The sequence below is a fragment of the Sceloporus undulatus genome, chromosome 3 (genome assembly GCF_019175285.1).
Source record: "Sceloporus undulatus isolate JIND9_A2432 ecotype Alabama chromosome 3, SceUnd_v1.1, whole genome shotgun sequence".
In the NCBI taxonomy this organism is placed as follows: Eukaryota; Metazoa; Chordata; class Lepidosauria; order Squamata; family Phrynosomatidae; genus Sceloporus; species Sceloporus undulatus.
Window position 1 is genome coordinate 252,239,270 of NC_056524.1, and position 23,133 is coordinate 252,262,402.

Sequence of the window (23,133 nt, forward strand, 5' to 3'; positions counted from 1 at the left end):
GCAAAAATGAATTTATTAAGGCGAATTTCACACAGAATGTATTAGTTATGAAAATGGTGTCTAAATTCCAATGTGAATGCTTACATTTTTACCCTTCCCCCCCCCAAAAAAAAAACCCTGCAATGGGATATGGAAACTATTAAAAAAAGATTTAAAATTTAATACATGTAAAACTAAGGGAACCAGCATGGTGCAATGGTTTCAGCCCTGGACTATGACTCTGAAGATCAGCGTTTGAATCCTGCTCAGCCATGGAAACCAACTGAATGACATTAGGCAAGCCACATTCTCTTAGCTTCAGAGGAAGGCAAAAGCAAACCCACTCTGAACAAATCTTGCCCCCCCCCCCCCAAAAAAAACCCCACCCTGTGATATGGTATCTTAGAGTTGCCCTAAATCAGAAACAACTTGAAGGCAAACAACAACAGAACTAACGGAGCTTCAAAATAGAAAATATTAAATCTAGCACCAAAAGTAGAATGCCTCTGAACACCGATCATTGAGGACCCCCAATGTTAGGGTACCATTTTAGTTTCCTTCTTGGGGCTTCCCATATGTGTGTGATTGTCCACTGTGGAAATAAGAGTGTTAGATTAGAAAAGCCATTGGAACTCTCCACCACTGCTTTTCCTATTATTTGTTCATCCCTTGCTGAAACCTGGAGTCTACTTCAAAGCCTATTAAACAAATACTGACTTCAAAAGTACACAAAAGCAAAATGCAGATATGTTTTTAAGATTGCTAAGTATCTAGCTCATTAATTTTCATTTAACAACTGGGCTGTTTACCCAAGCAATTAATGTGTGTCAGCTAATGGTTGATTAATAATTTCCCGGAGAGCTTAATGTACATTGTTATTAAAAGAGAAACCAGGTCTCATCAAAGCTTAGCTTCAAAGAAAAATCAAGAAATCTGCAGGTGGCTGAAAACGATTAAGTGTAACATGCCATTGCTTTCAACTTGATCATAAAGGAATGGCTTATTTTGTCTCTTTGCTTTCTCTGTAGTAACTTTTTCTTGTTCTTTCTCAGCATGTCAGTTACACCAATTAATGCCAAATTCACCGATACATAATGTCCTAGACCAAGCACATGCAGATAAAGATGTTTCTCTGTACTTAAATATGTAACTAAAGCAACCATGCCCTAAAGCAGATGTACTTCATAACCAAAGCATGTGGAATTGAGAAAATTCTACATTCTTATTACTACCTGAAAATGAAATGCTGCTGCTTGGAGAACAGCTGCCTATATACAGAGAAGGAAACGAGTTCATCATAACCTGCTGACAGCTTCCACCCACAGTAAAAAATCTTTCAAGTCCTTGATATGGATGATGAATAGGCTTCTCTCTCTGGGCTACCTGTAAGAACTAAGAGAACAAAGATTGAAAAGATAATATTTAAATGTTTTAAAGCCACCTGATATACATTCTGCTAAACCAGGGGAAAGTGTAGCCTATGATGTTTTGTGACACCCCCCCTCCCAAAAAAAACACAAGGACCTCAAAATTTTACATCAAAATTTACATATGATTTTTGCTCAAGAATTGCATCCTGCCAATACACACAAACATACAAATAAGCCTTCCCCATCCCTGGAGAATCCCACCCTCTTCAGATACCACAATTTCCCCTCCACAATAACAACAGGAAATAGTACAATGCCATTTTGGAGGTGAAATGTAGGGTATTTTGGCACACTGGTGAGATACAGTACATGTAGAGGTTGGGATAAAATTGCATCCTGCCCCCATCTTCTTATCTACCTTTGTACTAGCCCATTCTGTCTTTATAATGTGAAATCATCTACCACCTGCTGCAGGCTGAAAACCCAACCATGGTTAGGACTAATCATGTTTTGTTGTCCTAACGCTTGGTAATATAATATTGTACAGTGAAAACACACTGAAGTATTCTAAGCCAAGCCACCTGGAAGACATGCATGGAAACCTCAACTACTTACTTATACTTTGTGACTTCTTGAAAAAAGGCAACCTTGACAATTGTTTCAGCTATGATTTGCTCAGTACAGAGGCAACACAGACAATGAACTTCTGTGCATTCGTAATCAGAAGTAGACTAATAGAATTAAAAAGCTGAAAAGGACAACAAAGGCCACCTAGTCTAACCCCCTGCCATGCAGGAATACCCAACTAGAACACTAGATGGTCATCTAATCTCTTTTTAAATATCAAGAAAGGAGAGCCAACCATCCTCCAAGGCAGTCTATTCCACTTTCAAACATGTCTTAAGAGTCAAGAAGTTCTTTGTAATAATTGCAGAAATTATTTAACGTTTTAGTCTTGGAGAAGGGGAAAACAAGCTTGCTCGATCTTCTATCAGATATTTAAATATGGCTGCCCTTTTCAGTGGGGCTTCTCTCAGATAAGCAAACTTAAAATCGAAGTTTTTATCATGATTTGCACACTGTAACATCAGTTTTACATCCTGGTTTATAGCCAATTCTTACCCAAAGTTTAACATTCCACTATTAATCTATAGTTTTAACATTACAGCTATTGCTTAGTTTTCATAAGGATATTAAAAACCAAAATTATCTCATACATACACTCTTGGCCTTCTTCATGTGGCCAAGAAAATTTAAATAGATGTGAAGATATTGAATTTTGCTTAGCTGTGCAGGATTGAAATTTTGCATAAAATGGAATATATACTTTTCAAAGATCACAAAAACTGACAAGTCACACCTATGTTAAACCTAGGAACATCATATATCTTACAAAGGAAGGAGAAAAGCCCTCTGTTACATATTCAGTGTCATGTACACTTCAGGGATTGCTCAAAAACTTCTGGAACAGCTATTGGTCATCAACTAATGCTGACCTGCTTCTCTTCAATATGTCACTAGTAATATTCCCTTCTCCTCAACAGTTGGGCACTTGACTTATTAACCAGTCCTCTCCTTATCTATATAAATGATAGAGAAATGACTCATAATGCAAGAGGCTGCAGTGACCAGCCAGCAATGTGCTTTTACATTTGTGGAAAGGTTTAAGAGACATTATTATAAACACAGCTTAGGGCAAATTTTGTGTCATTGCTAATTCTGAAGTAGGAAAGCAATAAAAATCCCTCTAGATGGCCCTGGGAAATCTGGGCTGTCCAGATTTTGATGATCAACTATAACAACCATGATCTCTTACCACTGATCAACAGTGCTTGAGCATTAGAAGTTCAGTAATACCAGGAGGGCTAGTTGGGCAGCTAGAATGAGTCAACTATGTAATTTTTTGTGATCTTTCTTAAAAAGGGGTTCTTCTGACTTGTCAGATGGTAACTACTTCTCCCCACCATTTCCCACTGGAATATATCCAGACGGAATATATCCAGTCTTTCTCCATATGACCTATTTCACAATGCAGTTGTGGGAATAAAGTGGAGGAGGAAGAGGGCCATGCAGACCTCCTCAGGTTCACTGGAGGATAGGTAGGTAGGAAATAAAAAATAAATAAAATGTTCCCATTGCCACTATCCTGGGGATGGAAGGGGAAGAATGTGAAGTGGGAATGAAGAGAGAAGGGGAGCTGGTCCATTCATCCATGGTCCTGTCCTGCACACTATTATCACATAACCCTTTCCAAGAGGGAAAGTAGCCCTTAGGTTGAAAAATGTTTCCCCAATACTGCACTAAAATAATTTGAATGACCTGTCTGTTTTTCTTCTTCTTCTAGAACCACAGTCTCCTAAGAGCCTTTCAAAAATCCATTTCTAAGATGAGGAGTGGGAAGTATGTCATCATCCTTTGTTCCTCATGACAGCAATTACTTTAGATCTCTTCCTCTCCAGAAAGAGGGCTTACCACTTCCATAATTTTGATGGGATAGACCACAACCCCCTGCTCATTTTTCTGGGGATCTTCCACTGGATTTTGTTCATGGAGTCATTCTGAAAAATTATTCGTGGGTGTTGGGAAAATCCTTGCAGTCAGTATTTTCTATCAATAAGCATTCCTAACTTTGGAGTTTATCAGACACGGGAAATTCGAAGTATAATCCAATGGCAATCTGAACACAATCATGGGGTTTAACGTTATTACGTGATAGATTTGTCAGCGCAACTGCTGGGGTCCAACAACCACTGTCAGCAACTCAAACGAGTCCTGTGGTTAAATCAGACCTTTTGAGCAGAGCTAGCAATTTCAGAAGCTGAAGCGTGGCTCCAAAAGCAGTTGAGATAACAGCAACTGGATGTCTTCCAGGAACTGAAGCAATGCAGGAACCTCCGGGGACACTCAGCAAAGCGATGCAAGACTTCTACTGATAAACCACCAGAGAAGCAAAGACTCCCAAAGTGCTCTTTATTCACAGTGCTATAATACAAATACAGATCTCCAAAACTCCAAACCATACCAAACCAACTCCTACTACAAACCCACAAGCTATCACTTGCAACCCCTGGGTTTATATAGACTCCAGATCATGTGGTCTCCCAAACCCAGTGAGTTCCTGTGTGTAACCATGACAAGTGTCCCCTGTGCAATCCAGCCAGGTGGTTTCATCATCCATGGCTACGTGCACCTAGACACTAAAGTGTCCTTGAGCCAATGAGCATCAGCTGTGCTGATCAACCTTGTCCTTCTGCTGAAATGCTCATGGTCAAACACACACATCAAGCATTTCCCTGTGTGCTGTGTTTTAACCCTTCAAATCCCTGACAAGACTACCACACACAATTTCAGACAATGGGAAGTCAGTCCGAACACAATCATGGGGTTTCACGTTATTGCGTGATAGACTACCACATGCAATTTTCGGGCAATGGGAAATCAGTTCGAACACATTTTAAAATTCATGTAAATTCGGTGAACTAGCGAATTCATATGAAGGGGAAACAGTATCTCCATTCTACCTTGTTCAGGAGCCTCCAAAAACAGGGCATGCTAACCAACAATATGAAATAGAGTTGCTGCCTCCAAACCCTTTGCCTCTATGCTCACAGTTCAAAGCATTTTCAGAGATTTGGGAATACAAATATTATTTTCCCTTGCATCATAGCTTGTCCTATTTGATACACCTCTTCCTCTCAGCCCTGGGAAAATTATGCAAAGATGTAAGAATCTGAAGGCTCCACTGGAACAAATATAGCCTAATTCTTAATATCAGGCTGAAAATGCAGGGTGCTGCCACAAGCCAAGAACATATACTACTGTAAGAAACAGTCCCATAATAATGATGAAACAAACCCCAGAAAAGCTATAGTATAGTTCTTGTTATTGATTTTACCACTGAGGGGTTGATGTTGAGTGGTGAAGCTTCATTCAACTCCATAGGTACTTTGTAGTCTCTGGGCAATTCCATTGTAGCCAAAGGTTCAGTGGAAGCCAATTTGAGAGGATTAAGTGTTTGCTCAGATGACATGCAAGAACTACTCCTTTTTGTTTTAGCATATTTTTCTTTTGCCATAGCTCTTTCAAAGGGGGTGCTGGGAAGCATTTCTTCTGGACTGGAACAGCCACAGGCAGCCTCAGCTCTTTCAGACTGTGAAAAAGGTGTAGTAGCTAAAGAAGTGGGGAAAAGGGGGTGGAAGGGTGGGATAGTGTCAATTAAATCCTCCTGTGTAGTTCCTGAAATAATTCCTGTAAAATAGGCCATTTACACACCAGTAACACTGGCTTACATATAAAACCAGGACTCTATTCACAGGTGCTACCTAGACAGATACAGTCTACATCATAAACTGAAACAGCTGAATTACACAGACAACTGAGGAAAGGGCTTCTATTTTCCCTCTGGCTCTATTGTAGCTTTTTAAATTCCAAATATCTTTAAAAGGTTAGCGAGGGCAAAAAAATTCAGTAGGCTGGGGCCACTGCATTTGGCAGAAGGTTGAGAAAAAGTGTTATCTGCAAGTCTTAAAGTCTATATATTTCTTTATTTTTCTATTTATTCCTTGTTTATCTGCCTTAATCCTGCTTTTCTTATATGACCTGTTTATCCTATGTATGTATGTTTCTTGCCATATGGCCAATAGGAACACTTCCAGATGTGTCCCTCTCTTTTCCGCGAAATATTAATACCATTCCAGTTTTATACCACGTTACTCAACTGGATACACTGACATGCCCTTGGGTGTAGGTTCAGAAACTACTTCCCAGTGCTAGATACAGGAGAAAAAACATTATCTGTGCTTGCAAGTTGCCAACAAACTCCGATAACATGCACTGGGAAAAGACAATGTTGATACAGGTCCTGCTTTAACAGTGAAAACCAATGTTATACCTCTAACAGTTTCTTCATATTTATTATGAAGAAAAGTTGAACACTTTCCCCTTCTGTCTGTAGAAGAAAGAGGTGACCTTGTGGTAACATCGGCAGCTTGTGCCAGAAAAATGTCTGCTTCAGTTTTCCAGCTTTTTGACATGGCATCACTTGAGATATGAGACAAAAATTGGAAAAGAAAAATGATCAGATTGCCACATTTAACCATCTTCCTTTTGCTTACACAGATAAAATGCATTTTACCTACATACACACGGGGGGGGGGGGGGGGAAGGCTTATAGTACCTTGTTAATTGATTCTATATGAACTGTTTGATACCCATTTTGTACTGTGTGTATATACTTCCTCTCTGTCTACCCATTTTGCACTCTGTGAATGATTTTTGATTAGTATAAATAATTAATTTTGCATTTATATTCCATGAATGTTTCATGATAAACTGTTTCATTTCAGAAGAATAAAGAAGCATATATGTAAGCTACATGTTTAGAAAAGGGGGGAAATTAAATGATACCAGGCAAAACATCCTAAATATGCTGCCCATAAAATCATGGTCTTTATGCCTCTTCAATACTAGCCTCGTGAACAAAGTCTTTGTGTGAATACTGTATGAAAAGGCTATGAACTTTCCAATGTGACCCCTTTCTGGCTTTAATGTGAATAAAAAGCCCCAAAGACTATGGCAAAACAGGAACGTGTTTTAATATGATACGTACATTTCATAATTAGGTTGAAATCATTACCTGCTATCAATCAATTCATCAGATCCAGCTTCCATCACTACAAAATTAGTAGACTCTTCTGACTCCTCTTTGTAAGCCTTAAAGGAGGGGGGGGGAGTGTGTGTGTGTGTACACACAGAGGTACATTTAATTTTTATTCTCCTAAAAGCTTGTGTATGAAAAGATTGCATGTTATGGTAAGAAAAACAAAATGCTATAAGTCTTTAGTTCTCAACTGTACTGCTAGTTTAAACTAGAGAATACTGCACATGAATTACATGCAATAATAATAATAATAATAATAATAATAATAATAATAATAATATTTATTTGTATACCGCCCTATGGGAAACCAATCCGGGCGGTTGACAACAGTAAAATATAAAATACAACAATTAAAAACACTTTATCCCTCCCCCCCCTTAAGACAGTATTAAACAGTATAACATATTAAAAACACAATATCAAAGCATAAAAACAACAATTAAAAACTAAAAACCCTGATATCCCTCTGTTGATCCTCAACCATCACTAAGATGGGCCACGGGAGGAATGAGGGAATCAGGGAACCTGGGCCGGGATGGTTAATCTGGAAAGGCCTGCCGGAAGAGATCTGTCTTGACAGCTTTTTTAAAGCTGTCTAATGATGTCAACTGACGGATATCATCTGGCAGGTCGTTCCAGAGTTTGGGGGCGACAGCAGAGAATGCCCTCTGGGAGGTCGCCGCAAGCCTAGATTTTAGAGGCTGCAGTAAGTTCTTCCCAGAGGACCGGAGAGCGCGGGGAGGATTGTACGGGAGGAGGCGGTCCCTGAGATAGCTTGGACCTAAGCCATTTAGGGCTTTAAAGGTGACAACCAACACCTTGTACTGGGCCCGGAAGCTAATAGGCAGCCAGTGGAGGGACCTCAAAACCAGAGTAATGTGGTCCCTCCTAGATGTTCCTGAGACAAGCCTGGCTGCCATGTTTTGAACCAGCTGTAATTTCCGAGTCAAGCACAGGGGTAGCCCCATGTAGAGCGCATTACAGAAGTCAAGGCATGAGGTTACCAGCACGTGCACAACCGTCTCGAGATCCCTTACTTCCAGAAAAGGGCGCAGCTGGCATATCAGCCGAAGCTGATAACAGGCACTCCTGACCGTCGCATTTACCTGATTTGTCATCAGGAGCGACAAGTCAAGGAGCACCCCCAGACTGCGAACACAGTCACTGGAGGAGAGTGTGACCCCATCCAGGGCTGGAGGTTGCAACCCAATTCTTGGTTTCGAGGCCGCTACCATGAGCACCTCCGTCTTGTCTGGATTTAGTTTCAATCTGTTTTTCCTCGTCCAGCCCATTACCGCCTGAAGACATTCATTGAGAGAAGAAATGCCATCAGAATTCGAGGCCGACGAACGAGACACGGAGAAATAGATTTGGGTGTCATCAGCGTACTGATAACACCCAGCACCATGACTCCGTATTATCTCACCCAGCGGTTTCATATAGATGTTAAATAACATCGGGGACAAAATAGCCCCCTGAGGAACCCCACAAGTGAGGTACCTCTTACTGGAGCTACAGTCCCCGAGTAGCACCCTCTGAGACCTGCCCGAGAGGAAGGACCGGAACCACTGCAAAGCAGTGCCCCCGATACCTAACCCCCTCAGGCGGTCTAAGATGATGCCGTGATCTATAGTATCGAAAGCTGCTGAGAGGTCTAAGAGCACCAACAGGGTCACACTCCCCCTGTCAATGCTCAGACGCAGATCATCGGTCAAGGCAACCATGGCAGTCTCAACCCCAAAGCCTGTCCTAAAGCCGGTTTGAAATGGGTCTAGATAATCAGTTTCATCCAAGACAGCTTGGAGCTGAAGAGCAACCACCCTCTCGATCACCTTGCTCAAAAATGGCAGCAATGACACCGGCCTATAATTTCTCATATCCAGGGGGTCTAGGGAAGTTTTTTCAGGAGTGGCCTAACCGCCGCTTCCTTTAAACAAGATGGAATATGTCCTTCCCTGAAGGATGCACCGATGATATCCGTAAGGAATCTCATCAATGCATCCCCCCCCCCGGACGGCCAGCCATGATGGGCAAGGGTCGAGAGGGCAAGTTGTCTTCCTCACCTTACCAAGCAGCTTGTCCACGTCATCAGTACTCACAGATTGGAACTGATGCAGTATGACTACACCGGCGGAGTCACTGGACGCCTCACCTGTTGACTCTGTTACAACGGTGGCATCTAGGTCGGCTCTTATCTGAGAGATTTTGTTTGCAAAGAAGTTGTTAAACGCGTCACAGCAGGCCATTGTCGGGTTAAGTAAGGGATTTGGCGCAGGGGGCACCTGCGTCATTTCCCTCACCACCTTAAACAGCTCTGCTGGACGGGACTCTGCAGACGCAATACGTGCAGAGGAGAAGGCTCTCTTCGCTGCACGTATTGCCTCCCGATAGGAACGAAGAAAGTTCCTATGGCAAGTTCTGTCGGATAAGAGTCGAGTCTTCCGCCGCCTGCGCTCTAGCCGTCGTCCAAACCGCTTCATCTTCCTCAGCTCTGGCGTGTGTAAATCCCATTCAGTTTTAAAACTGAACTTGCCACCTCATCTCCATACATACAAGATTTTGAATTTCAACTGACATTCTGCTGCACAATCAGCTTTATATAGGTCTGTCTCCAGACTCTCAACTCCACCTCATGCAACTGAAGAAGTAGGATCAAGTCTACAAAAGCTCATGCTACCAGCTTCTTTATTTCAATTAGCATCAAATGTTGTACAAGATCCCTTTGCATACTGATTTTCCAGACTAACATGGCTATGTCTTTGAATGCAGTAAATGGAACTTAATTTAGTTGTGATTATGTCTGGATCCAATACATTACTGCCTTACTGATATAGCTACTTCTTGAAATGAAAGATATTCTCTCCCTTAACATTATTTAGCACATTCCAAAATACCAAGAACAGAAGCTAAATCTGGATTAGTCTCAGTTCAAAATAATATTGGCTAAACCTATGTAGACATACGAGAAAATCCATGGAAATATGTTACTTTTTAAATGTATTACAGTTGGCCCTTCCCTTACACGGGGGATCCATTCCGGACCCTGCCGTGTAAGGGAAATACCGAGTAAAGCTCCATTAGAAACAATAGGGCTTGTTCCCAGAGCACGCACCCTGCGTGCCCCATTGTTTCTTCTGGGGCGCAGGAGAAGCCTTTCCGGCACGGCTTCCAATATATGCTGGAAGTCACGTATAGTGCACCCACGTATGACACGGGTGCACTGTATATGTGTTCATACATAAATTCAATACAACAGCAGCACTTTAATATTTGGATGTGTAACACGGTTCAATTCTAATTCCCTTGAATATTTGAAAAAATACGTATAAATGCTGAAAAATATACAATCAATTTAGCTGCCATTCATTCTAAAACTGTTCATTTCTATTCAAATATGGAGGTTTTTCCTCCCATCATTCACTATGTCCCACTGGATGTTACTGCAATTATGTAATATAGTTCAGATGTGACTTGATCAAATAATCTATCAACTAATTGTCATGGGGATACATGGTGGAAACTGTAGAATAATGGGCAATAGCACTGTAAACAATTCTGCTGTGTATATTCTCTGATGGTTATTAAGCTTAGCATATACACAAATAAATGCTGAATTGGACCAAACAGGTACTATATACTTACATCTTCAAGAATCTTAATTTTTAAAGAAGGCTCAGAGTTCGCAAGATCTATCTCAGGTTCTTCTTGTCTAAAAACATTTGACCAATATTCTTTCATTTCTGCAACTAGAATAAACAATGAAAGTTCTGCAATTCTTCATAATTTAGATTTGTATTAAATACTTGCTCCTCTGCAGCTGTGCAGTGATTGCGACAATAATTCCACCTTGCCAAAGATGAACTCAAAGCAAAGCTTTTCTTCACTTCAAATTCTGGGAATGAACAGCTGGAATGGTTAAGATAACACCCTTAACATTGAGTAAGAACATCTCTACATGAAACCATAACTTGTCCTACAATGATTCCATGAATAGAAAAATGTTGGCATGCATAGAACCCTATGAATAAGATGATAACTGCAGAAATACAACATGATAGGAAGAGTGTAGGAGGGGGATTAGGTTGGTAATGAAAAATTAGTGATAAAAACAATATTTTTAGGATGAATCTGGATAGCACATCCCAGTATCATGTTGTAATATACAACCTGCAGCCCAAGGAGTTTCTGAGGACAAACCAAGAGTCTTTTTTTCCCTAGAATGTGCACCTGAAATATAAATCATGGCTTATTTTGTTCTTGCACACAAGAACGAAAAAAAAATCAAGTTTTCTCCCCACTGGGCAAGATTAATTGAGCATCTGCATATTCTTCAGTGGTAATATCCCATGTTTTTTTTGTACAAAATCCTATTTCATAGATTCCACAGAGAAGTCCCAAAATGCAAATAATGGTATCTGCCCTCTTTTTTCCAACGTGGGGACGAAGCAGACAGCACAAAAGTATACTGGGACTGCACCACCATCATTTGCTCCAGGATCATAGCAGCCCTGTGCTCCCAGCCTCAATCCTGGCCACCACCACAGTCCTGAACCAGGCACCAAAACAGAATGGTATTTTACTGCTCCTTTTTGGGTCAGTTCTTTTGGATAGAGCCGTGCCTGGGGCAGCTACCGTCTGCATTCAGGGCATGTGTCATGTGAATGCCACGTACCCAATGCAGCCTGACAGCAGCCCTTTTGGGCCGTCTGTATGATGGCATAGTGTCCCTACATGTCAAGACACCTTTTTTCACGAGAAGAAATGCTTCTTAAAAAATATAAAATATGTTCTATAAAAAATGCAAAAAAAATCTCTTTTATATGCAAAACAACCATGGGTGAATTTTGTGAAGAATAAATCACACAGTTACAGCATTTTCTATGCAGAATTAATATTACTACATTGAAATATTATTTTTTCATGCAGAAAATGCTGTTTCCCTGGCAGAAAATGGTGTTTTTGGCACAAATTTTGTGCACAAAAAGTGCTGAACCATGAAGATTTTCATCGGTCCAGGATTCTTCTTGTCATGGTTTCTCAGCACTCAAATAAATAAATAAATAAATGGGTTTTTAAAACCATTTTCACAATATTTTTGAATATTCCTTTCACCCCATTGGCAAGGAACCAGCAAGGTCTTAACCTACAAATCTGGCCTTTGTGGACTGAACGCAATGAAAGAACCCCTAAATGAAGAAAAACTAACCAATGGACATTACATGTCCTTGTTTTAACAATGCTTCCTGTTCAGTTTTGAAGAAAATAATCTTATCCACAATTAATGTTTCTGGTAGGCTTATCCAGTTGATTTTTAATTTTAAATGTGTATCTTTTACATATGTGTATATGTTATTTGTTATTTTAAATTGATGTGTATTTTAACTGATATGTTTTAACTGATGTTGTTTATCTGTTCATTGTTGTTTCCCTTGATCCATAGGGAGAGGTGGGTAAGAAATAAATATTGTTGTTGTTGTTGTTGTTTCATGTAAATAAGTTGTTGCTGGCATGTGGGGAACAACCCAAGAGTGTGTGTGCGTTGCTCTCCCCAACCTTGTTTTCCCCAGAAAACAAGAAAATAACATGTAGGGAAAGTTAGTACAAATTATGATCTGCAAATCCCCCCCCTCCGATAAATGAAGTTGTGTATGCTGATGCCATTGATTCCCTGCCTTACCTTGCTGTATGACTGTGTTTTAAATTTTGTATAGTTGGGTTTTTATCTAGAGATGTTTTGTAACGTTTTTTTTAATGGTTGTAATGGTTTTCCATGGCTGTAAACCGCTTTGCTCTGTGGAAAAGCGGTATACAAATAAAATGTATTATTATTATTGTTATTGTTATTATTAAATGTGCAGTTGAATAAGTGTAATGGTGAAGGCTGGTCACTGTCAGACACCATGTACATCTGTGGCTAAAACAAGTTTCTATTAAAGTGGTTCTAGAGCCTATTCAAAAGATACACCATTCAGCTAAAGCTGAACCCATGCAGATGTTGATTATGACTGATGGGATCTGCAATCTGACCAACATATGCAGAGTCAGAGGTTACTCTTCCAACACACACACACCATCTACTACTGCCTATAGCCTCAGTGTTATCAAAATTAGGTATCCACAATATCACTTCTCTAGAGGCCAATGCCTTTGTGGGGCAACAGAAGATACAGAAGGCTAATGTTTCTTTGACATTTCTTCTGTGGATATTTCTTTGTCCAGGCATCTAAGTGAAACATAACTCCACTACTCTCCTCTATGCTTGCTAGGAATTGGAACTGAGGGCTTGGACACAACATCAAGCTGGTATTAGTAGATCCCACTAACATTCTCCTACATAACTGCATCTCTAATTACTAGCTGGTAAACTCATTTTCAGTTAACAAATATGAGTTCAGTTAAATTATTGTTTTTTTTTTCTTTTCTAGCCAAAGTGTACAACAGCTGTGTGATTATTGCACCCCACATTCCAGTTTTGCATAAATTGCAAATCTTTAGTTTATGTTGTGGGTACATGTTGACATAGATATATATGTTATTGACAGCTTTGCAAACTGACCACTTTATTATACCCTGGGAGTTCAGTGCACCCCAATTTTCAGTCTTCCAGAAAACCAATTAATTAACTAATTGGATTCTCTAAATTCTTGTCTACCGGAGAATGTAACATGCTCTATAATGTATTGAGAAGGCTTCCCAACCTGCAAAACGAGCAGTTGCTATTTCATCATCATCTTCATCTTCTCCAACCCAGCTATCATGAATTTCATTTATCGATGATTTTTCAAGTTTCAGTTCATCTGCTATAACGCTATCTGGTAATTTATCAATTGGAATTCTAGGAAAGCAAAAAGAAAGTTGTAAGAACTACAGTCTTATTATTATATTGTTAGTAATTTTATCTTTATGGATATTTCAACTATTCAGTGTTCTGTTATTTCCAAAAGCAGCTTAATGTTTTTCAGTTCTTACATTTAGTCATAATGTACTGAATGAAATTAGGAAGAAAGAAACCCAAAGTAGTTCCCAACAGCAAAAACACATTCAAATAATTTTCCACTGCAACTGCTTGCTAGCAAGTTATATGAAAATTCTTCATCACATTATATTGTTAACATAATACTGTGAAATTTCATGACATCTAACACGTCATTTGTAATATGAATTTTACATCAGTAATACTGGAAATGAATACTTTCAAACATTATTGTATAGATACTATGAAAATACTATTTAAACAGGCAATTAGATTAGAAAATACAGCTCCATCGTGTATCTCTGAAATCCAGTGAGTACCTTCTATGCTTTTTAATCAACAATCTTTCCATGTATTTCAAACTATCTTCTTTGAATTCAATTTCAATAGGTTTTTTCACAACTGGAGGACTTGTCTGCACTTGACAAGTACCTGAATTTTCTATAGAAGAAAAAAAAAAAGGATTAGCTGCCATTCAAATAACTCTAGCTCTAGCAGAAGTAATGGAACAGCAGTCTTGTAGCACCATAAAAGCTAACAAGCTGTGTTGGCATAAGCTTTCATGGATTCCATCTTACATCATCAAATGTAGCAGACTCACATGCTTACCCATATACAATTTTTTTGCGATGGAAAAAATGAAAGGAATTAAACATACAGCGAAAGAAAGAAATTTAGAGAAGTAATGTTTACTGATATAAAATATACGTCCTATGAATACAAACTACACTTTGTGGAAAGAAACTGCATACACGTAATGTAGGCCAGCTTCTTGTATTTCCACCAGGCCAGCAGGATAGTGTGGAACCTTCACTCTGTTCAAGGCTCATAACAGATATATCTTTTTCATCACTTTTTGGCCACACAAAAGAAAATCTATAGTGATGTGTGGGTGGCTATCAAAATTTATAACAGAAGTATTGCTCCATTTCCTCCCTACTGATCATTTAGAATGTGGACCCAAACAAAATATTTATTTTCAAATATTACTAAGAAATTGATAAGCCGTACCTGAACCAACTTGACAAGAATGTTCCTCCTTAGATTTTTGAGAAGAATTTCCACTTCTCCACTGATTTAGAGCTTCCTGAAAAGATTTTGCTGATTCTTCCTCATCGAAGGTACCATGAAATAAAGAGCCACCACTCTGGCTCTCAGACCTAATCTCAGAAGAAGGTACTGTAGAAGCTTCCTGAATTAAATTTAATAATTAATTTGGATTCAATCAAATAACAGTTTTCATTATATTTATTTACTGATTAGATTTATACCCCACTTTTCTCCCAAATGGGGCTTGTAGTCAAAAGTCTAGCATGGGGTAATTTTACTTAGCTCAAATTGAAAGGGAGTTGGCTACAAGGACTCTGCAATACCATCTCTTACCTGCATACCAAGAGGGCGGTAGATCTAAGAAATGATGCAGAGGCAGAATTCTCCAATTAAAGTATTATTTTATTAAGGGGGAAAATCACACAGCAATTCACTACCATACACTCATTCATTCAAGGCTTGAGAAATCAGGGGTTACCTTGGAATAGATTTTGAGGCAAAACTACAGGCGATACTTATTATGGATGAGGCTTGCTTCCAGAGTCCAATAGGGTGAAGTGGTGTGGGGCACAACCGTTCCAAGACAGTTGGGCGAACGGAAGTGCCAGAACTAGACTAGAGATCACAATGACATAGTATCCTCATGAAATCCAAACTAGCACACTGAGGGGAGATTTCCAGGGATCTATAATGACTAAAAGTAGCCATCGTCCCCTCTTCTGATTATGGAGGTGATGATGATCCCATTTGCAACTTCCAAACTGCCTTCCTGCCTTGGGGTGGTATTTTCCAGATGGTCTTGGTGTGACCTGCCTGTCATTGCCCAGGTGGTACTGGATGGGGTCATTTACAGGGTACATCTGAGGGTAACGTAGAATGTCACACACACACCAAAATTCAGAAAAATGCACTTTGGCTAACAGGCTGAAAGAATCTTACAATATAGATTAAAACAAAATATCTAAAGCGATATGGAGTAAAAAATGTAAAAAGCATTAGCGTTCAGATAAAGCATTGTTTTTAAAACATTAAAAATTAAAATAATTAAAGCACTTAAAATGTACATTGCGTACTAGAAACAGGACATCTAATTACACATCACTCCACTCTGATCAGCCAAAGCTGAAGGCCTCATTGAACAAGAAGGTCCCAACAAATATGGGAACATTCTTGAAACCAAAAACATTTTATATACTGATATGTTACATAAAGCTTCCCAAATTAAACAAAACAAGTTTTTACAATGGAATGTTTTAAACAAAGTCTTCCAGAACAGATTTAGGCTACCCCACTCTGATTTATACATTAAGAAAATCCTTTGATCTCAGATCACATGACATCTAATCTTGCACAATTTCACATATTCAAAACACAAAGGCATACAAAAAGTCCACCACTTTCATAAGTGATATTGATATCTAGCTGAATACTCTTTCCCTGGTAGTGGTTTTCAACGTATTTTACAACCCAGCTCTACCAGATGAGATCAACATCTTGCTGGAGATGTCAAGGTTTGAATGCAAATAAATGCTTTATAATTTCTCTGCTGACATGTACATTAGTCATGTGCATTAAGATCTCCAGATGTAGAGCACGACATAAAAATTTTAATAAATAAAAATTAATAAAAATGTTTTGACCATTTGCTGAAAATTAGACATGTTTAAGCTTAGCTGGATTACTAAATGAATTAAGAGGGCAGTTTTCGCTGTATGTATGAGAAGAGTTCTACTGAGCTTTCTGGTACACAACGCTTCTATAAACAAATGTCTCAGATTACCTCAGTATTACATGTTGGCATTTCTGGTAAAGGTGTTGGAAGGTCTAATGTATCTTCTAACATATCATTGGCTTCTTTCTTTTGTCCATTGTTCATCCAGCCATTAGACTGCTCAGGATGGATTGTTTTCAGGAACTGCTGTGCAGCTTTAAGTTTCACAACTGGGACACGTGTTTTTGTCTATGGACCAAAGAAAGCCACATGCTGAATTCGTAACAAAGCAATGAGCACACACACAAAAGGAAACTATCAACACACTTCCTGGGTTTTCTGTTGCAGTAAAAAAATTGTAGATGACATTAGCATATATTTGTATGACCTTTATTCAATGTTTGCAAAAGTGTACAAGAATTCTATACAGTATTGGTTCACATGCAATATTTTCCAGTCCTCGCAAATCATGATTGGTCTTTCATCCCACCTCTTTCTCCCCTCAAGCATGCGGATTCAGTTAGTTATTTCCTGGTTCTCTTGCATGTATTGTTTGCACTTGCTCTTCAAACCAGCCTGGGAAAGCAACTTCATAGAGGTACTTTCTGGTGATATGCTGATCTGGAGGGCAAACACATTCCAGTGTGTCATATCAGATGTTATTATTAACTTTGGTCTGACGGAAACAGGATACAACTATCTACATCTCAGAATGCAAATGAGTATGATTCCACAGAACATCCCAAATTTCCAAAACTGTGGTTTTAAGGAAGTGAATATATGCCAAATCAGTAGCACAAACAGGATTTTAAAAAGCACATTTTCATACAAAGTGCTACCCAGAGTCTTTCCACAAAAATTGCTACTTTTGACACAAGTATGTATGTGTGAATGCACATACAGACATAAAATGGAGAACATTCGAGGCAATTCTACTGCACATGCAGTCCCTTTGATGCTGCACTTAAAAGAGAGAGAGAGACTTTTATTGCATATCCATGAGGCAGATGATGTACCTGAACTACTAGTAATTGCTCTTATATGCTTTGGAGAGCAGTACTCCAAACAGATGCTCCAGCAGAACCAACAGCCTAAGTAACACACTATGTAGATTCACTAACCCTTCTGCAGAAATTAGTGAATACTCTTTTATGTTATAAAGAGGCAGTCTAATTGCTTTGCATTGCTTTGCCTGGTACGTTCAGCATCTGACATTCTCTACTCCACTGCCTTTTAGATTCTGTCTCTCTATCTTTGTACATCTGTTCTCATTTGTTTGCTACAGGCATGAAAGCATCCTTAACTACTTTTTGAGGATTTGATTCTGGCAATAAATAGCAAAGAATAAATAAAATACAAGAGTCAATTTTAAGTCAAGCAGCTAGCCCTCATTCATTTATTTGTTACAAAAAAAACCCTTAAAAATATTTGGAACAGGCTGCATCAAAGACTGGCCAATATCAATCTGAAATAAGAAAAATTGATTACAAAGAAGGACTGACTACAAATAGTTATTTCTGTAACAGGATAATGGAATAACAAAGTCTTAATTCAGGTCACACTGCAGGTCACACTCTGTTCAAGTCACACTGCATAACATCTACTTAGTATTTGAAAAATTATTCAAAAATAATTTGGGCAAAAAGTTAACAAGTCTAACAGCAAAAATGGTTCTCAGGGGCTAAACAGATTGGCATTTAACACCAGCCTCAGGGTGTCTGCACACCACATGCCCCAAAGCCACCCCAACACCAGCATCTCGCCATGTGCCTGGTTGCACAGCAGGACTGCACACTGCCCCAAAGGACAGCTGAAAAGCTGCTGCTATGGTGGCAAAAGAGTGGCATTTTGCTGTTCTTTTTAGTGCTGGAAAAGTGCAGTTGCTGCAGCCCCAATCTGGTGAGGAAAGGGGTGGCAGGACGCCACTCCAAAGGGGCAGTTTGTAGAGCCTCTAAATCTTTCACCAAAGCAGACACAGCGCAATCTTTCCAATTATCTTGTCTCATCCTAATATTTGTTTTTCACTCTTAGAGACACTGGATTAGACTTAATCATACTTACAGAAGACTCAGTGAAATGATTGGGTCCATTCTAATCAGGGATGTAGCCAGGATTTTAGGAAGGGGGGGTCCAGACTAAGTGCCACCATTATAATGGGGCTTGAGTGCAGCGGCGCAGCAGCACACACCATTCATTTTTCTAATGGAAGGGGGGGTCCAGACCCCAAGAAACCCCCCCCCCCCGGCCCGGTCGCCGTTTTAACCCAACCTATTTCTGATTCCAACCCCTGTGTCCTAAGCATACAACTTTGGGCCATCATTAATTTCTGTATTTCTTTCTTGTACTATTCTTGAATGTTACAATTTTCTTCTTACATGGATCCTAAACTAGCTTTTATAAATAATTTGTTCATTACTCTAAGGCAATTTGAAACTGTGACTCTGAAACAGAGCATTTGAAACTGGCTGAATTTTGTAGTGTGTACAGATATTAAATATTTTGATCAGCGGTAGATACAGTATGGCAGAATCAATTGGAAGATGCTATTAATATCCTCTATGAGACTTTTACAGATTCTGACTCCACCAAATCACATACTCCACAGTTTCTTACCATATTAGCTATTGTTCTGATAATGATATGCTTTTAGTTTAGATTCCTACCATTGGACTGTCTTTCATCTTGGTAAGTTATACACATTCAATAATGGATTGAATGGGTCTGCACTAGTTGAGACTAACCAGCAGGAGGATAGCTATCATCTTTGTTGTTGTTCAGGGTTGTAACTCCAAGACACACCATAATTGTCTCCTCCAGTAAGAACATACAGCCAAGTACCTTCCTATGACATGTTTCAGACATATTTAATGGACTGGTGGTATGAGTTTTTATGTCAGCTAGACAACAGGGAAACTGAAACAGTTGAAGAATTCCCATATCTAGAATCAAACACTGACCAGAATGGAGACTTCAGTCACAAAATAAGAAGACTAGGACTGGGAAGGGCAGCTATGAAAGAACTGGAAAAGATACTGAACAAAGACATACAACAGAGCACTAAAGTCAGAATTGTTCAGGCCATTGTATTCCCAATTACCATGTACGGATATGAAAGCTGGACAGTGAAGGAAGTAGGCAGAAAGAATATCAACTCATTAGAAATGTGATGCTGGAGAAAAGTACTTAGGATACCATGGAGAGCCAAGAAAATGAACAAATGGCTTCTTATCAGATCAGACCAGGGCTGTCCTTGGAAGCTAAGATGATCAAATTACAACTATCATACTTTGGTCACATAATGAGAAGGCACGGATCACTAGAAAAAACAATAATGTTAGGAAAGGTAGAGGGTAGAAGAAAGAGAGGAAGACCCCAAACCAAATGGATATACTCAATCAGAGTGGTTATGGGCAGGGGCATGCAGGATCTGGGCAAGGCAGGGGACGATAGGGATTTTTGGGACAACCACAGGGTTGTCATGAGTTGGAACTGACTCAAAGGCAGCTAACAACAACAAGAACATCACAGCAGTACTTCACAGATCAAACCCAAGAACCAGCTTGCCCAGAATCCTACTTTGTACAGTGACAGATACACTTTACATAAATTTGTCTAATTTTCTTCTGGCATCATATAAGCTATTGTGGAATTCACCATATCCTTATTTTTATGTCTTGAACCTACTGCCACACTATTTCATTGGTTAAGTTTAATTTCTACTGATAAAATAAAAAAGTATTATTTCTCTCCTCTTTTTTATTTAATTCTTATTCTTCGATAATTTATTTAATTCTTATGCTCTTCCTTTCTTACTAAATGTTTTTGTACATCATTGCTTTCTTTTGCTATTCCATTATACATTTATGAACAAAGAACTCTGTAGATGACAAGAGAGGTCCTAAGATGAAGATAGCTATTGTACATAATATTTAGGGAACAGAAATAAGCAAGAAAAAACAAAAAAGTTCTCCATGGCTCCTATTATTGCTATAATACTTGGAAGTGAAAAGCATATGAGGAGGACCAATTCTTCCAACCTGATCATTCCCCTCCACTAATAATAATAATAATAATAATAATAATATATTTATATTTCCCGCTTCTCCCCATGGATCAAGGCGGGAGTACAACACATAAAATCAGCATTACAACAAGCACAAATTATCTAAAATTGCATCAATTAATGAACAAGACAAACTCATAAAATTAATACAGTCAATACCTATATAAAATTAGTGGAAGATAGGGTATTACCGAGATTCCATTATGGTGGATCAAATGGATAAGCCCGCCGGAAGTGCTTTCTTAAAAGCATCTAGGGTGTTGATGCAACAGATCTCCGGCAGGTTGTTCCAAAGTCTGGGGATAGCAGCAGTAAATGTCCTGTCATAGGTCGATTTCAGTCTGATTTTTGGGTTCTCTAGTAATATCTTTCCAGATATTCTGAGTGTGCAGGGCAGATTGTGTAGGGAAAGGCGTTCCTTCAAGTAACTTGGCCTGAGCCATGTAGGGCTTTAAAGGTAATAACCAACGCTTTGTATTGAGCCCGGAAGCTGATCGGTAGGCAGTGTAAAGATTTTAATATCGGTGTGATATGTTCTGATCTAGATGTTTTAGTGATCAATTTGGCCGCAACATTTTGAATCAATTGAAGCTTCCGTGTTTGGTACAAGGTAGCCCCATGTAGAGTGCATTACAGAAATCTAAACAAGAAGTTACTAGCGCATGTACCACTGTTTCAAGGTCCTCCTGAGCCAGGTAGAGTGGACAGTCAGCCTAAGTTAGGTGTGGAACCTATGCAGCCTTCTAGATGTTGTTGAACTACAGTTCCACAAGTTACTCACATTTAACTACAGTGGCCAAGTTGCTTGGAAATACAATTATTATTATTATTATTATTATTATTATTATTATTTATATAGCGCTGTAGATTTGCACAGCGCTGTACATACAAACAATAAATAGATAAGAGTATGTCAGGGATGATGGGAGTTGTAGCTCTTCACCTCTGGCTCTAACTCACCACCTTGTTATGCAGCAGTGCTGACCAGCTTTGGTCAGTGGTTAATGCTTTTCTTCCAAACAGCAGAGTTTCAGAGAATAGGCTGAAGACCCTGACAAACTCTCCAAGCCTTCTCACTCTTCTTCCTCAGAAGTCTCCAAACTTCTCCAGGATCCTGCTGGCTCTTGTATCTTCAGTCAAGACACCAGACAACTCAGTAGTCTTATATAAAAGATCTACTTTATTCTACTATATACAAAATACTATATGCCCTACAAATCACAATCTCTACAATCTCCAAAACACTCCAACTATCCACTCTACTCCAAACTACTCCAACTACCCACAAAATACATTGGCAATCATAGCAATTATTATAGCCATTGTTAAACACCACCCACTTAGTCAGTTTCCACCCAGTGGGCGTGTACATTCATTTCATTGGTTCACATAGTTCAACCCATACTTGACAATTTCATCATCTCACCTTGTACACTTAATGAATCTCAGGTGTTTTCAATTGTACACTCTATAATTCTGTCCTTGGCATTCAAGCCTTCTAAATTACATTAGCTTTTACACCTGTGTGGCTTCTTAATTGCTTTTGCTTAGTCACTGTGACTCTCACATACATGTTTTATTTCTTCTACTGTATGTCCCATGTTGCATTTTTCTTAATAGAGTAAATCTGCCTATGGCGTACAATCTAAGAAATAATAGGATAATACATATAAAATACATAGCAATACAGGAAATGGTTCAGTAAAACGGGCAACAAAAAAGAACATCAAATAGCAAATGATAATCACGCAATGCCTAGGAACGCTTCTCTGAACAGGATGGTCTTCAACTCCGTTTTGAAGCTGGTTAAAGAAGTGATGGCCCTTGCTCATGGGGGAAGGAGGTTCCAGGAGTGAGGGGCAGCAAGTGAAAAGGGGTGAATCTGAGATGGGGCAGAGAAAATCCTAGGCTGGGACAGCCGACCCTGACTACCAGAACGGAGGGCCCGAGTGGGAGGAGAGGAGAAAGAAGGTCTGATAAATAAGGAGGGGCCAGCCCATGGAGGGCTTTAAACGTCGACAGCAGGAGCTTATACTGAATAAGGAAAGGGAGGGGAAGTCAGTGAAGGGATGCCACCAAAGCAGAGATATGGTCAGAGCGGTGGGTGGATGTGATAATGCATGCAGCTGAATGCTGGAGAGAAATTAAAGGACAGAGATGAGAAAGAGGAAGCCTAGCCAGGAGAATGTTACAAAAATCAAGTCGTGAGACCACTAGGGCATGGACCAGAATCCTGGCAGTAGAGGTGGAGAGATATGGTCGGATTTTGGCAATATTGTATAAAAAGAATCTACAAGCCTTGGCTGTGGTCTGGATCTGAGGGATACA

The 23,133-nt window shown here is 39.3% G+C and overlaps 1 protein-coding gene across 3 annotated transcripts in view; it reads right to left on the reverse strand.

Annotated features, from left to right (window-relative positions):
* The window catches only part of ZBBX (zinc finger B-box domain containing), a 40,549-nt gene that overhangs the window by 11,042 nt on the left and 6,374 nt on the right, over positions 1 to 23,133 (reverse strand). For all 3 annotated transcript variants that reach the window (XM_042460151.1, XM_042460149.1, XM_042460148.1), the window contains exons 5-13: positions 16,812 to 16,991; positions 14,993 to 15,173; positions 14,302 to 14,422; positions 13,707 to 13,843; positions 10,651 to 10,754; positions 6,985 to 7,061; positions 6,241 to 6,389; positions 5,245 to 5,519; positions 1,212 to 1,371 (exon numbers count right to left, since the gene is read on the reverse strand). In XM_042460151.1, coding sequence (XP_042316085.1) covers positions 1,212 to 1,371; positions 5,245 to 5,519; positions 6,241 to 6,389; positions 6,985 to 7,061; positions 10,651 to 10,754; positions 13,707 to 13,843; positions 14,302 to 14,422; positions 14,993 to 15,173; positions 16,812 to 16,991 — 1,384 coding nt within the window. The remainder of the gene's footprint in view (positions 1 to 1,211; positions 1,372 to 5,244; positions 5,520 to 6,240; positions 6,390 to 6,984; positions 7,062 to 10,650; positions 10,755 to 13,706; positions 13,844 to 14,301; positions 14,423 to 14,992; positions 15,174 to 16,811; positions 16,992 to 23,133) is intronic.